Raw genomic sequence first — 16,587 nt, forward strand, 5'->3', positions numbered from 1 at the left:
TCTTTAAGAGACTAGCATTCATGTAACAAAAGATGGAAACATTTAACCCAGCAAAACAAATTGATTTTGTGGATCTCATGCACAACGATTGTACTTAATTAGGAGGTTTTATTTGAAAAATCCACAAAAGAGGAAAAAAAAAAACCATAGTGTCTTTGAAACAAAGATGCATTAGAGCAGAATGTCAGGATTCATTTATGAAATCACAGCTGCATAAACAATGTTTCACTATAAGAACCCAATTTAGAGTATTTGTCATAAAAAAGTAAACACTTTGGGGGCTGCTTTTGTGACACAATGTTGTACCGTGTGATGCTGCAAGCCGGCAGGCACAACAATAGATCAGCAGAGGCAGCTTTCTCATGCTATTTTTGGGCAGCAAATTCTTTTGAACTTCAAACGTTTCATGGTTCTTATTTCAGAAGCAGGACCTGATATTTAGAAAGAAGAACAGGAGTACTTGTGGCACCTTAGAGACTAACAAATTTATTAGAGCATAAGCTTTCGTGGACTACAGCCCACTTCTTCGGATGCATATAGACTGGAACATATAATGAGGAGATATATATACACACATACAGAGAGCATAAACAGGTGGGAGTTGTCTTACCAACTCTGAGAGGCCAATTAATTAAGAGAAAAAAAAAAAAAAAACTTTTGAAGTGATAATCAAGCTAGCCGAGTACAGACAGTGTGATAAGAAGTGTGAGAGTACTTACAAGGGGAGATAGCTTTGAATTTTGTCAACTGCTCAGAGAATATGACACACCACACAGAGCTGGTTGCTTCTAACATACGAGAAGATTGGATGATCTGGAACTAAAAGAAAGTTTAATGGCAATATACAATGGGATGTTTGACATGGAAAAGGCCTAATAGATCATTGAGTCCATTGGAATTGAGGGCAGGCTGTGGTTCCCAAAACAGGATGTCAATTGCTATTCATTTTTACTACACTTTAGCTTAATTAATGCATTATTAAATAACTCCCTGATCTTCAAACAGGCATAGGCATAACTTTACACACATGTGCAAGCCCACTGATCTCAGTACTCCTGTGAGGAAAGTGTTTCCAGGTCTGGGGCTTAAGAAAATCATTGTACTCTGATTCAGTTATGCAAGCATTTTGAAAGAAAAATTAATCTGCTGCTCCAGTGAGGTTAAGTGTTTATTTAAATATTTTAGTCAAATTTAAATTAAAGGATCCCAGAGACCTTTAAATTTCTAGTGCCCCACAGAATTTCAAAGAATTTAATAGTGTTTTCTTTTTAATGACCTTGACCCCAAATATTCATTTTAAATGGGAGTGTTTGGGGAAGGAAGTGTTCTGGAAATTTTCATCATACGCAGTGATGCCTGCAAAAGGACATTGTTAAGTACTCTTTAAATACACTATATCTTAACCTCTATTGCTTGATTGTTTCTTAGGAGCTTGAAAAGAAAATTTTTGTCCCAAATAACTTTGTTCTTTTCTGTGTGGTCAACATTTTGCAGGGCCGCCGAGAGGATTCAGGGGCCCTTTCCATAAAAAAAGTTGCAATACTATAGAATACTATATTCTCGTGGGGGCCCCTCCGGAACTGGGGGCCTGGGGCAAATTGCCCCACTTGTTCCCCCCCCCCCCCCCGGGCGGCCCTGACATTTTGTGTATGCACATTGGCAAATGGAACCGAAATCAGCATGGTGGTTCTTGTTTAGTTCCTCATTTGTGTGTACGGTCATCACTGGTTATGTCAGCACAAATTTGTGATTGAGGGCATTTTTATGCTTATGATGTTAATAGGGTCTTGCTGTTGACTTCAAAGAGGCCAGGATTTCACCTGATGTGCGCTGTACACCCAAAAGGTAAGTTTTGCTTTTAAATTACTTTATGGAAAAGAATAGAAACACCTCTTTGTTCAGCTCTAAACACTCCCTTCTAGTGTTTGTCACCAAACACTGTAGATCTGCACTAGTGTAGGAGACCTACAAAGTTAAACTGATTAGAAACAACCATACTACTGCAGTAAATGAATCTCATTACTGGGGGGAAGTACGTGAGTATCCATCCAAGAGTTAATGCTCATCCAAGTAGCATTGTCCCCACAGCTTATACTACACCAATATGGAAGAGATAGATAGCACCAATGTGGCTTCTGGGATAACTGGGCTAGCAAGAAGAGGTGAGCTCTCTTGGGGACATCTCCCATGCCAATTCTGCTGCCCCAAAATCCCTCCCCTCTGAGGCAAGCATTAGCAGAAACTCCATGAGCTTCATCTCACAGAATTTCCTGAGTCCTCTGTCCCCTTTCAGTAATACCTAATACAACCATGATATTAACACAAGATACACAGAACTATAATACATTGTTGGCTTTGCAGGTCACCTTAAAACTTAGCATTAGTAGGAAGATCATTACATCTACTTGAAAGTCCCTATATTCCACAAGATGCAAAGGAGGGGCGTCACTGACACAAATGTGTCCCTCCTCCGCCTCCATTTTTCTTGAAGGGAGGTGTGATGGGTTGGGTCACAGAAAAATCCCTTGGGAACTGCCACCTGATGTGCTGGGACTACCTCTGAGATGGTTTTCCCTGCCAGCTTGGGACTCCAGTCCCTTTCCTGGTCTGAGCCAGACATGCTTGCCTGCTGCAAAGACAGATCCCAGTCTGAACCGCGTCCCCTACAAGCTGCAGGCTTAACTGAAAGCAGCTTAGGAAGTGCTCCTGTCTCCAGCACTCAGATACCCAACTCCCAATGGAGTCCAAACCCCAAATAAATCCATTTTCCCCTGTATAAAGCTTATAAAGTAAACTCATAAATTGTTTGCCCTCTATAACACCGATAGAGAGAGATGCACAGCTGTTGCTCCCCCAGGTATTAATACTTACTCTGGGTTAAATAAGTACAAAGTGATTTTATTAAATACAAAAAGTAGGATTTAAGTGTTTCCAAGTAATAACAGACAGAAAAGTGAATTACCAAGCAAAATAAAATAAATCACTCAAGTCTAAGCCTAATACAGTAAGAAAACTGAATACAGAAAAAAAAAATCTCACCCTCAGAGATGTTTCAATAAGCTTCTTTCACAGACTGGATGCCTTCCTAGTCTGGGGACAATCCTTTCTCCTGATACAGTCCTTGTTCCAGCTCAGGTGGTAGCTAGGGGATCTCTCATGACTGCAGCCCCCTTTGTTCTGTTCCACCCCCTTATATATCTTTTGCACAAGGCGGGAATCCTTTGTTCTTCTCTGGGTTCCCACCCCGCCTTCTAAATGGAAGAACACCAGGTTTAAGATGGATTTCAGTACCAGGTGACATGATCACATGTCACTGTAAGACTTCATTACACACTTGCCAGCACACAGGAAGACTTACAAGTAAACAGAACCATCTACAGTCAATTGTCCTACTTGATGGGAGCCATTAAGATTCCAAACCACCATTAATGGCCCACACTTTGCATAATTACAATAGGACTTCAGAGTTATAATTCATATTTCTAGTTTCAGATACAAGTATGATACTTTTATACAAATAGGATGAACACACTCAGTAGATTATAAGCTTTGTGATGATACCTTACAAGAGACCTTTTGCATGAAGCATATTCCAGTTATATTATAGTCACACTCATTAGCATATTTTCATAAAATCATATAGAGGGCAATGTCACAGGAGGAAGGGATTCATACAAACAAGTCTTTTTTTTTTTTAATTTCTTCTTTGGAAATACATTTTCATGAGTTTTCTTCCAATTTATAAACTCATACTGAGCCTACTGGGCTGACCCATCATAGACAAAGTTTCAACCCAAAGCAGAAGTCTGTATTCAAGCTAAGAACCACCTCCAAACAGGTGTTTTTATAAAGGAAGGGCTGATATAGCCTTAATTATAGCCGAGACCGTCACCAGTGTAGTGTTAAAAGGAGTCTCATGTGAACATAAAAGATGGCAAATCAATCAGTATACAGAGTCACATGCGGAAAGTAATCATGTGGAAATTCACTACCTTAGCCAATGGAAAGAGACTATTTTCTATCTCGTACTCTATGCAGAATGCCTTCATCCATACACAAGTACGATAAAAATTGAGCTGAATTTCTCCCTTTCACATGCAGCTACAGAAAAAACCTCAGACTATGGAAACTCCTGGTTTGGCAGTATATGAGCAGAGTTGTATGCCTGTGTGTTGTACAGTTACTAGAGCTGGGTGAGTTTTGCAAAGCAATTTCCACAAATATATGTTTAAATCTTTGAATACATTTGCTTTGGCCACACTTTGTGTCCCTTCTGTCTGCTTTCCATTAGCATTTATGTGCTTGACTACTGAGGGCTTTTATTTACCAGTATTTATTTTTAACAGTGATCCTATTGGATCTAAAAATTTCCCCCCTTTTTCCTTTTCTGAATTGGCAACCCTTCAGATCAGTTGTTTCAGATCAGTGTAGTAAAGTACTCTAGAGAGCGTCTCCCTTTTAAAGCTATCTTTAAATACTGTGCACACAACATACCTCTCAGATGTGTTGTCCTGGTGATAAAGTTACATTCTTATGTACAGCGCTTTCTGTCTCTGAAGTATCAAACTAGCACAAAGAATGATTTGAAAACATGTTTTCACTAATAGTGATGTAGGTTAATAGAATTCCAAAGGTCCAGTCCTCTTCTCCACCACCATTCTTTTTACCAATGTCCCAATTTTAGGGTCTAACTCTATAGTCCTGGTTCATGTGGGGCACAGTTCTGCCAGGTGCAGATCAACTACTGGAGGTGCCCTCAATTCCCATTCATACCAGTTTGGCCAGGAAGACAAAGGGTGCGCAACACTTTGCAGGATTGGGCTCTTGATTATGAAATCCTTACTCACGTGAAGTCAATGGGATCACTCGTGTGAGCGGAGGCTTCAGATTCAACCTTTTAAATTACACATAATTTTGGAGGCAATTGAGAGGTAGGGTTGTACTATCACCTCTTACACATATTAGTCACTCTTGTCTGTGTGACTGTTTCACATCTCTGGGAGGTTTTGTAGGATTTGTCTCAGTGAAGCTTGGGCTATGGCATACAAATCGGAGGGGAAAACTGCAAGTGAATGAATCAGTTTCTCAATGATGGTCCTCAAACACTGGTGTGCTGCATGTAAGTCTCTGTCAAATCGCTGCCCCTCCAACTGTAAAGCCATATGACTGCAGATGTTTCTAAACTCAATGCTATCCTAAAAGCCAAACCAAAAAGAAATGAGTGACAAGTAATGCTTTAGCCATGCACAGCACATCTTTCTAGACAGAAACCTTCGGCATGAACTTTCATTTCTGATCTTTACACATTGCTGCAAAGTGTCGTGACGTGCAACCTTGTGTCAGTTTCACCTACCTGCTTTTAAATGTCACCAGTCTCCTCTGAACTTTAGCAGCTTCATATTAAAAATTATCTTTCAATTAATCATAGTTTTAGTAGTTTAATTTGTGATAACTGTCTCCGGCCTGATTTTGATATTCTTGCACACCCAAAATGCCCTCTGGCTTCCCTGAGAACTTGCTCTGCAAACATAATCCACGCTAGGACCTGTGTCCACTAGGGAAAGGCATTGTGTTGAACAACGTGCTAATTAACCAGTTCTAACCAAGTGACTTTGCATCTAGTGTAGACCATGCCAACCATGTTTTAAAAGTTGGGTGGACATGGTTAACCCTAGGGGGATGCTCACTAATGCTTTTTAAACCATTTATTCTTGTCTATACTTGATGCAAAGTAGTGTTTAACATCATGTGTGTTAATGTATTAATTTTGTTACAGATGAACCTTAGGAGAACGTTGGTCTTTGTCCCCCTATAGTAGCTGCTCCACATAAGAGGCTTATGAGTCTGCTACTTCTTCTAGTTAATATACTTGGTCTGTTCTCTGAAGTGGTAAAGGCTTGTGCTTTTACTCTCTAGAACTGAGTTTAGACTCTGTTGTCAGCTGTCGTTCTTAAAGGAATGCAGGTTCAAGCCCCTCATGGGCCAAAGCGCCATTATTTCAAATATAGCCCTGTTAAAACTGCACAAATGTGTTTAATCTAGGCAGTACTTGCTACATTATGGTAACATTAAAGGTGATCTGCAAACAAAATATCAAAAAGGAGTTAACACTGAAATATGTGCTGAATGGCCTCACTACGTGGGCAGGGGTGAGCAATTGGCACAAAAATAATGCAAAACTAACCAGTTTGGTTTTAGACTCCCTTGAAGTCCTCTGGCATTTGTTGGAAGTCTGCTGCAGGTGCAAAGATTCCATCATTGTGGAATGTCCCCAACTCTGGAAAACTGGGGAGCACTAAGGCACGACCCTAGGTAAGTAGCAATTTTTTTTTCCTTTTAAAAAATATTTTGATTGTTCCTTTGAAGGTACCTTTCGAATCCTGATCTATAAAGCTCCCTTTGGTAGAATTCAGAAATTTCCTAGATATAAAATCCATAGTGCAATTTATTTTACCTCTTATTATATTTGAATAAGTAAACAAGCTAGTAATGCCAGCTTTTCCAGGTGTCCAGCACATGGTAACTTTGGGATACAGGACAGAAAATGAAAATTTTCATTCTCTCCTTTCAAAAAAAAAAAAACAACAACAAAAAAAAACACCTGGATATTAACTAACTGAAGTAAATAGAAAAGTGTGCTTACTAAAAAAGCCCTTCTGTATTAGGACTCCACTGTTCCAAACCTGTGAACTGAAGTGATCGAGAGCAATAGCTCAAGTGGTTCATAGTTTCTATTAAAATACTAACACAATAAATATTTGCAGTGATTTCATTTGAAGTGTTTTCAATTTCAGTGCAGGAGCATATCCTTCCTGCAGCTTTTGTTTGTCAAGACCCATATGTTTAGACAGATGAGTTAATATCCCACATGGCACTGACAGAGCTGCACCAGAATAAGAACTGCATGGCCCACTAGTTCTAAATCTCTTAAAATTAGGACTTAAAATATTCAACCAGTCTTTGACTGCTTTAGATATTTGTCACCTGACACTGAGCTGAATCAGTAGGACATTTCTACTTGAACAGCTTTTATTTTTGAGCACTATCGTAAATATATTAACTAATGTTAATTAATTACTAGTGTAATTTAGTTTATGATGATGCTTAACAAGACACCATTAAAGAGAATAAGGCCTGTTTACTTCTGTCATTTTTTTACTCTTAACTGTTAAATAGATAAATCAAGTAGATCTTTATGGTTTGCAGTCAGGAAAATTGTTTTTTTTTCTTAAGCATGCTCACAAGTGCATGGTCTAGTGAACTTGTTATGAAGTTGGAATATAGAAGATTCTATATTTTGCTCTTTTGCTGACTCAGTGGCTGTGTCCACATCAGGCATTTTGACCAAGAATTTTCCACAATGACTATCCCCAGTTCAGCTCCATTGGTAGCAGCAATGAGGGGAAAGCTAGTGCAGACAATGTTGCTGGCATTCATTAGCGTTTTAACCACCATGTTGTTTATATCTGCTGTAAGCTGCGTTAGACAACATGGTGGCTGAAAGGCCTGCAACCACCAAGTGCCTTGTCTATAATACTGCTTCCATCACTGCTGGTACCATTGGTAGAACTGAAGCAATGGTGGAAATTTTTGGCCAAATTCTAGTGTGGACCAGTATTGATCTGAGATGGGGCCTATAGGTGCTACCATAATACAAATTATAATACATCATAATGCCTGGTCTTGAAAAGAACCACAACTGAAGTAAAGTTTTTTAAATGTAATTATAAGATGGTTTGTCCCCATTTAAATGGGCAAGTCCAGTCAATATTAGTAGGTGGCTGGGGAGCCATTGTGCTTTAAACACAGTAAAATATTTAGGGAAGATAGTGCTTTAAGCTCCTTGCCTTAATTTGCTCATTTATAAAATGGACATAAGTAAGCATTATTGCATAGAGATATTAAGAGAATTAGCTAATGTTTGTAAAGCATTTTGAAAATATAAGCATTATAGACGTGCTAAATATTATTTCTCAGAAAATTAAAAACATGTTAGTTTTCTTGGGGTTTTCCCCCCTTCCTATCTTCCCTCTCCCACCTTTGAAAAGAGTTTATTTCACCTTTGTAAAAGGTGCCACAATGACAACACTAAATATTTGAGTCCTCCCTCCTCAGAAGAGGTATAATGCAAGCGTCATTACCAATAAGCCTCAACTTCTTCTGAAGGAACATGTGTAGGAGTGGTCATCTTAAAGTCCCTCCAACCATAGTGTTTCAAAACATTTATATTTAGGAAGACTTTCATGTATTGTTTCTGATGAGACATCTCTCACAAAAAAAATATACAGCTATTAATAATTTCTTGTAAAGTCACTGTGTGAAAAAATTAAAACCAGTTATCCTGTGGTTTGCTACCATATAGCATTTTTCTAACAAAGCGGGCACAAATGCAGAGTACAGAGCAATCATCAGGGTGAAGAGATTGTTAATGTCATGTAGCCATGAGTACCTATTTTCTCACTGAATTCATAGTGATTCTGGGGACAATTCCAAAAATGATCTCCATGCTGTTAGAAATAAAACCAAAAATTGTTTATTTGTCAACATTTTAATTATACCCAAACAACTTAAAATGATACTTATAGTTTGTACTTTGGAGCAACCTCTCCATGGTCAATTTTCATATTAATTACTGTAAGAATGAAAATTCATTGCTAGAAGATACAGGAATTATGTTATAACCTCATTAGCTACCAAAAAAAAAAAAGTGTGTTTGTGCACACTTAATTGGTTTAATATGTGGTGGCAGGTAAAGATTCTGTTGCTGTTTTATAAGAATTCTGGTGAAGGTCAATTTTCTGGTTGCCATCACCACTAAACCACTTGTCATGAATCAGCATATTGTCTACTCTAGAGCCAGTTGTTTTGTGGGAAAAGAGAACCTTCCCTTTGGGTCAGAAATCCGCTTTCAGAAAATAGGATTTGATTAAGTGTAATTACAAATACTTCATTGCAACAACTATCAGTTCTATAGTGCTTTGGAAAAAATGGTGAAAATCATGTGAAAAAAGAGCATGGTGCCTGTGTTGCTGGCACTACACGCTGGCCCTTTTCTGAGTAGCTAATGTGTTGGCATTACAGTATTTTTCAAAGATTATCATAGCTAAAGAGGATAGCATAGCTGGGATACAGAGCCTAGCTCTTCTAGTCCTCCAGTTTGAATCTAGTCTAGGTCAATAGTTTCTGATGTCACATCTGTTGGTTGCTGAGTGAGCATATGGCTTCAGTTCTGTTCCCTATATATTGCTCTCAATATAGCAGAAAAACAAAAATCAACAAGCAGTGGCACTGTTGCTGACAGTCTGAGCAGAGAGAGAGTAGGGATGCAGACCCTGATTCTACAAAGAGTCCCCCTGGCCACACCCTTACTCCTGCACAGAGTCCCACTTCTTTCCTGGTGTATATTAACATAGTTCCATTGATTTCAATGCAGCTATGCCAGTTTACACCAGTTGAGGATCTAACACGGTGAAGCAACCAACAGGCATAAAGATTCACCCAGATGGATCTATTCCTTTATGATCATGGAGACCCTCTCACACATAGCGACAGAACACTAGTGGAGAGGCATGGGGAACTCGCACTGTCAGGCAGGTCTCACTATCCAGAACTGTCCATCTGCCACCTTTCACAAGCACTATTTTTTTTCTTAAATACCAAAACTGTTTTGAAACTGTGATAGTTATTTTAACTTCCTAGTATAATTTATATTCCATTTCCAGCTGGCTAAGATCCAGTTTAGTCCAATCCAATCTTGTTATACATTTCTGAGTTAGTAACACTTCAGTGACCCCCTCAGTTACTCAAGCTCAGGAGGCAGGATGTTATCAAAAGAGCAGTGGTAATGAAGTGTGCACCTGCCCATAGCACAGGGAGCTGCACACTCCCATTTCAGGAATCTTTTCATTTTATGTTTTCTTTTCAAATACACACAAAGTGCTGCCCCAAATACAAAATCTCTCGCTTTTAGTACTGTACTGACTGATCTGTTCATCCTGGAAGTGCATAATTATGGTAGAGAAACATATATTAGCATGGATGTCTGAAATCCAAAGTCACTAGTATATTGTTTGTGAATGATGATGCCGGTCAAGTGACCTGTCAAACTTAAAGGAAGGTCCATCAGAATTCTCACAGGAGCTTAACCTTCCATCATAAATTAACACTGAGGCACTTCTCAGGCTTCCCACACCAATATTGTCTGATGCATCCTGGGAGCTAGAAAAAGCATTGCTTTCAGGTCTATGGTAGTCTCTGGAGTATGTACGTTTTACTATGTTATAATGCTGGTTGTTTGGATCTTTTTTCACAAGCCACATGTAGCTACATTTTTGGGCCACTTTTATAGCAACCTGTGACTTTTTTTTCAACTGACACCACCAATAAGAATATAAATAAGACCATTTCTCGACTGTCTGGAGCAGCCCCGCAGAGCAACTGTAGCAAGTAATGAATGTATTTGCGGTATGACTGAGACTAAGTTGGCCATTTAGCACTTAAGAGCATTTCTGTGCTCTGAGGATGGTTGTGTTTTGGCTGTAGAAAGTGTGACTGAATGGACAGCTGCTATTTTTATTCTGTTTGAGAGGTTATGTCCATGTCATCTGAGAACTGCAGCTAAAAGTTCAGTTGTAAGAGGCTTTTTCCATCTAAATTTCCCGGCAGGGTGAACATGTAAACTGAATCCTTGGAATCCAACTGTTTTAAAACTAAAACCTGCAGCAATGAAATTACTCACAGCTAAAGGACCTAATTAAATTACTCAGATTTTATGGAAACACACCGCAGAATTTATTTAACCCAGTCACAGAAACTGACCCAGAAAAATCCCAGTGTTCAGTTGGTCCTGATAATGGGCATTCCCTGAAGAAAAGATCTAACCTGACTTCAAGTAGAATAATAATATGAGAATCCAAAGTTAGTGTTATTCCCAGTGGCATCTAAAAGATGCATTCACCCACACAGATATTAAAGGTCTTCTGGGAAAGAATAGAAAGAAAATAAAGCCGCCTTTGAGGTGGATGTATTCTATCTGGTTAGTATTTGTGCTAATGAAGATTATTATTTATTTTTACATATTAGCAATGACGGTGTCATATTGGAAAGTCAGTATTACAACATTCCAATAAACAATTGTACATTCGTTTTTCACTAGCATAGGAATGCTAGGTCTACCCATTTCAGCTGATTTTTTTTTTTTAATCTTGACTTTTTCCACTTCACACAAGGCTTTTTCCTCTTTGACTCCTTACCCCCCACAAGTGAATTTAGTTCTGGTGAAAAGTCTTAGATTAATACACCTGGAGACTGAAATAATCTAGACCAAAATTTTCAAAGGTAGCCTGTGATTTTTTTTTTTTTTTTTGGTGCCTCAGTTGTTGAGTGCCCAACTTTTGAGATACCTTGGTTTTGATTTTCAGAAGTATTGACCAGCTACAACTTCAGTTGAAGTCAGGGGGGAGCACGGGTGCTCAGCACCTCTGAAAAATCAGGTCTGTGACATGTCTCAGACTGGACACCCAAATCCTCAGGCACCTAAAATCAGAAGCAACTTCTGAAAAGGTTGACCTTGGTTTTTCACTGAACAGATATGGCTCTAGCTTTTGGCAGCAGTGCAAGCTCTCTCCCACACTGCCCTGCCAATGCCAATCTGCACCCGGAGGGTCTGCCTGCTAAGGTGAAAGGGTAGAGACATCCGTATATTGGTTCAATTTACAGCCTCTCTGTTAGGAAGATCAACAAGAATGCAAACTGGGGTGAAATGTGCTTTTTGTGATGTGTACATCTGTTGTGAAAAATTAGACAGAGACTACAATTCATTTTACATAATAAATCGTCCTAAGGTAATGACTTTTGGTCACAATCAAGCTGGACCAAATTTCAACCCAGAGACCAACAGGTGATGGACTCTGTATCACACACACATGAATTACCCAGTCCCCTAGGCATGGCTTTTTCTTGAATGTCAAAGGGCCACAAGAATTTTTCGTGTGATACTATGCACCACCCTTTTACCAGCAAAATGAGGACCTCTTCTTACATATGTTCACTAAATCTCAGCTATAGATATAACTTGTCATTCTGGACTCATATGCGCTGGTTCTCTTATTCGATGAAAATCGACATTTCACTTACAAGTCACTCTTTGTCTCTTCATATTTGTTGACTGGGGCTCTTCAGGTACCATCACAGCACATGGGAGTTTGAGGCTTTATGTGGAAAATGTAAATATCTCCTAAAAAAAATTCTACGCTTCCTAATTTATGGTTTAAAGCATCACTAACCCCAACTACAACAAAAGAGCATTTGTATCCAGTACCCCTGCGGTGCTAGCACAAAGGATTGTCATTGACTTTATAATTATTTTGTAAACTCTGTGCAATCCTAAAATGATTTGGAGTAATTACTTCATTGCAAATTAACGTAAATAAAACTGCTCCAGTCAGTCTGACAGAATCCAGCATATACAAGGGTGCCCCAAACAGTGCAATTAACTGCCCATTTGCAGAAGGAAGCCCAGGAGAAGAGTCCTTTGATCTCTCACTACTTACTTTTAGGTGAATAGGAAAAGGATGTTCCTGAAACAGAGGGAGCAGGAGAGTCTGTTCCACACTGACAAGCTGGGATGTTGAATCTACTATTCGGGACAGCATGCTGTGCACAGCAATCTGTGCAAGTGTTCGGGGCCCGGCTGGGCCCAGCTGTCTTGAATCCTTTGGCCCGGGCTCACCTGGGTTAGAAAGAGCCTGGGATCCACATTCTTCTTCCTCCTCAGAGGTTTTGCTTGCTGCTCTTCTGCCTTCCTCCTGCTCCTGAGCCTGACTAGACCTGGCTGTGTCCAGGCCCTGTCCCATGTCATGCAGAGCCGGGCCATACATACCTGGGCTGAGTGGTGGAGAAGCCTGGTCCAATTTGTAGTGGGGATGGCAGGCTCTGGCATCCTCACCTTGCTGCTGGTGGTCCAAGAGCTGCAGGGTTTGGAGAGCAACCAGCTGGTGGTTGAGAGAGACAAATAAAGGTACTGATCTGGCCATCAGCTCTCTTGCCTCTGTTCCCCTCCACGGGATGTTTTTAAACCTTGTTTGGCCTTTTTCCCTCCCCGTCTTTTCCCATCCCTTCTTTTCTTATCTCTTCCCCCAGTGGGTGGCCGCCTGCCCCTCCCCTTCAGCCTGGGGTCAATAGCTGTGGTTCATTTCAGCACTTGTTAAAAAGATCAGCCCTTCATTGTATTTCTTGGACCCAAGCTCCATGGAGCTTCTCATGTGTACATTTTCAGACAGGCAGCTGGTTTCTTCTCCTTTCTGGAGAACGGCCTGCATATGCACTGTATTTTGTGTGGGTACCTAAATTTGTAACACGTTTCTTTTAATACATTTGCACTAGTTGGTATAAATCCTTATATGGTTTCTCCTGGGATGAGATCAATTAACTCTCGCTCATTTGAGGGGTGAGGGAGGGAAGGGAGACTTATTTTGAACTCATGTGTAAGCAATTTTTAAAGTCTCTCTCCCTTTGGAGAGGAAGGATTTTACAATGTGTTTCAGTGAGTAATTTTAAAATGAGAGTAGGGCCAGAAGCAAAACCTTACATCCAAACACCTCCAAACTTCGGGGATGTTAAGAGCTCGGTCTGAATTCTGCAGCTCAGGCTCAACTCTATGTATTAACAGGCTCACAGTAGTTTAAAATTGCTTTCATTCATGTTGCCCCCATCTGACAACTAGAAGGCACATAAACATAGTTGTAATGGTCCCTCGCTCTCCCGCTCAGAGGGAGGCCACTCAGGCTGGTCCTGTCTGGCCAGGACCAGAGTCTGCAAGACAGCTAAGAGCCCACAATAGGGCTGGGCGATTAATAGTCACTGTCAGGCTTTAGCCTGGGTTTGGGTAGCTCAAGTAGTCCGCTCTTAAACAGAGTCTATCCAGGCTGGCTTTGGCCTGGGCGGAGCCCACCCAGCCAGCAAACAAAACAGTCTCTAAGGGTGACTGGTAAGGGAAGCTCCTCTTCAGAGCTAGAGCCTCCTTGCACAGTGTAGGGGGTCAGAGGAACGCAGGCCCACTCTACTCCACCGCATCCCAGTCCAGGGCCCTGGCAGGGGCAGGATTGGCTGTCCCTGCGTCGGTGGGGATCCAGCCGCAACACGCCGACTGAGCCACACCTGGCTCTGCAGCCGACTGCTCCAGGACTGCCCTGGGCCACTTCCTGCCACCCCAGGGTTCAGTACCTCTAGCCTCCAGGCCTCTTCCGGCTCCTTGGGGTAGACGGCAGCAGTCCTTGTCCAAACCAGTCCTTGTCAGCATCTGTGGATTGGGCACTGCCCGGTAAGGGTTCCTCTTGGGGACAGCCAAACCAGCAGTACATCCTTCTCCTCCACATGCTTTTCCCTAACTGTGCTGCAGGGCCGGCCTTTTATACTTCCAGTGAGGGGGGCGGGGTGATCTAGACTCCGCCCTCTAAGGGTAGTGTAATGGTCCCTCGCTACAATAGTGTAAACAAGACTTCTGGATTGACACTGGTTTTCCAAGAGAAATGAAGTGCCTGCTTCTAGGAAAGGGGACACATGTGGTGAGATGGATCATCAATCAGGTTTTTTTTTTTTTTTGTATATTAAAGCTGAAATTGTTGTTGTAATGTTAAAATGTTTATTTCTTTGCTTTTGTTATTATTTTATTATGAACTCCAAGGTGCATCAAATAATCTAAACCTGTAAGCTTGACAGTGCTCTTTTTGGAGCAAGGAAAAATCCCTATTCAAGCAGGAAAGTAGTTGGAAATAGGAAGGGTGAAAGAGTCCCACCTGAAATAACTCCAAAAAAAAGGCATTTCTGGCTTTGGAAAGTGAGCCAGAAGGATCCTATATGTTTTTGTATATGGTCCCCAGGAGACTTAAAACTGTAAGATTTGATGCTAAACCTATTTCTGTGCTGTGAAACCAGGGACAGCTGTACAAATATTTGCTGTTTTTAATTAAACCTAACATTGCTACTTCCTTGATTTAAGTTAGGGCAAAGGACTGGCAATTTTATGCTTTGATAGATGAGGAAAAACAGTTGTGGGTGTTGTGTTTTAGAAAAATGTTATAAAACAAGAAATCTGAGGGGAAACGCCTCAAAGGCTATCATAGTGCAATCCTTCTGCTTTCTCGGTCAAATCATTTTTTTTCCTTATCCATTCAGCAAATGTTTCTACTGGAATTCTGTTATTTTTTCCTTGAAAATCTTATATCTAAACTTTTCATTTGGTCCCAAATTAAACTTTAGCTCATGTTCTCTTGTTTTCATATTCTTTATAAATGTAAAGAGGTTTGCTTTGATTGGGGATTCAGTTCTGAATTCTAATGCCCTACTGAGGTCAGCTGGCTCAATGCCTCACAGTGCTTCCACTGGGGAATTATTGCTCCTCACTGCCCCATACTCCAGGCTGTGCTTTAATGTCACAATCTGATCCAAAATCATAATCCAGGAAATGGACTTGAGATGAGAAGGAGAGAAGTTGCTTTTATTTTTTATTTTTTTTATTTTTAGGGCAAGGAGGCAGATTTTGTAAAAATGGAAATCCAAGCGTATATATAACATGAAATGGCCAGTCTAGAAAGAATTTGTGTATGGACTGAAATTATGCGAGAACTTAAACTGTCCTTCTCTGAAGCTGCTGAATTTATTTCAGGGAACTCTGCTCAACCTTTGGAGAGGTTTATGATTAATCAATAGATATGTTGTAATGAGAGATTTTTGCTTTCAGCTGTTTTGAAAAACCCTGCAGCACTCTGATAAGAAGCTTGCAGAAAAACCTCGGAAGGGGGTTAAATATCGTGAAATTACATTTCTTTTAATTGGACATAAAAAGAGTGGTGACAGTATCAGGACCCTTTAGTTTGCATGACTAGTAATTAGTTTTAAGATTAATTTCTACTTAATTAGAGCCTTAATGTTAGTTTAAATTTAGAAAATCCAACATGGCTGACCAAGATGGTGGCTATAGGGATGATGTAGTACTGGAGAATGACTCAGCAAAGTCTTAGAATCCAAGATGGCATCAGGGGAGGAGCACTTCTAGCGTGACAGCATACTAATTACAGGCAAGCACATGTGAGTACATGTGACATTATGCTAATAAAAGGGGAGGATCTAGACAGGAAGCGAAAATATGCTAATATCTGGAAGCTGATTGGTTGAACCAGGTTGATAAATTAGGTTAATTAGCTGACCTTGCGAGAGCAAGCAGCATATAAGGCCGACAGCCAGCAGGCTGAACTTGTAGTGGGTTTGGGGGCGGGGGTGGAGAACAGAAGCTGCAACTCACCTTCTAAGAAAAGATGCTATCTGGAAAACATCTACCTGAGAAGAAGAAGAAGCAGCAGTAGAACCCTGAGATTACCCTGGCGATGGCTACTATAGCAACCCAGCCAACGAAGAAGGCAACAGCTTTTAGGATAGCAGCGGCTTCTGTATCTGTCACCAGAGGGCAGCTTTCACCTCAGGAGCTTCTCCGAGACTGAGCGGCCACCTCAACTAGCCATAAGACAGAGCAGAAGGACCCTTAGACGTAACAGAGGGGATCTAAGAAGGAGTGTAAGTCTGATTTTTCTA

General features: G+C 40.5%; 1 protein-coding gene across 1 annotated transcript; it reads right to left on the reverse strand.

The window, feature by feature from the left end:
* Positions 1 to 4,988: 4,988 nt before the first annotated feature.
* DLEU7 (deleted in lymphocytic leukemia 7) lies at positions 4,989 to 13,034 on the reverse strand. Its single transcript, XM_054033722.1, has 2 exons — positions 12,552 to 13,034; positions 4,989 to 5,195 (listed from the first exon to the last, which is right to left on the reverse strand). Exons 1-2 carry the CDS (start codon positions 13,032 to 13,034, stop codon positions 4,989 to 4,991), a joined length of 690 nt encoding a protein of 229 aa, XP_053889697.1.
* Between the last annotated feature and the right edge of the window lie 3,553 nt (positions 13,035 to 16,587).

Source organism: Malaclemys terrapin, chromosome 1 (assembly GCF_027887155.1).
Source record: "Malaclemys terrapin pileata isolate rMalTer1 chromosome 1, rMalTer1.hap1, whole genome shotgun sequence".
Classification (NCBI taxonomy): Eukaryota; Metazoa; Chordata; order Testudines; family Emydidae; genus Malaclemys; species Malaclemys terrapin.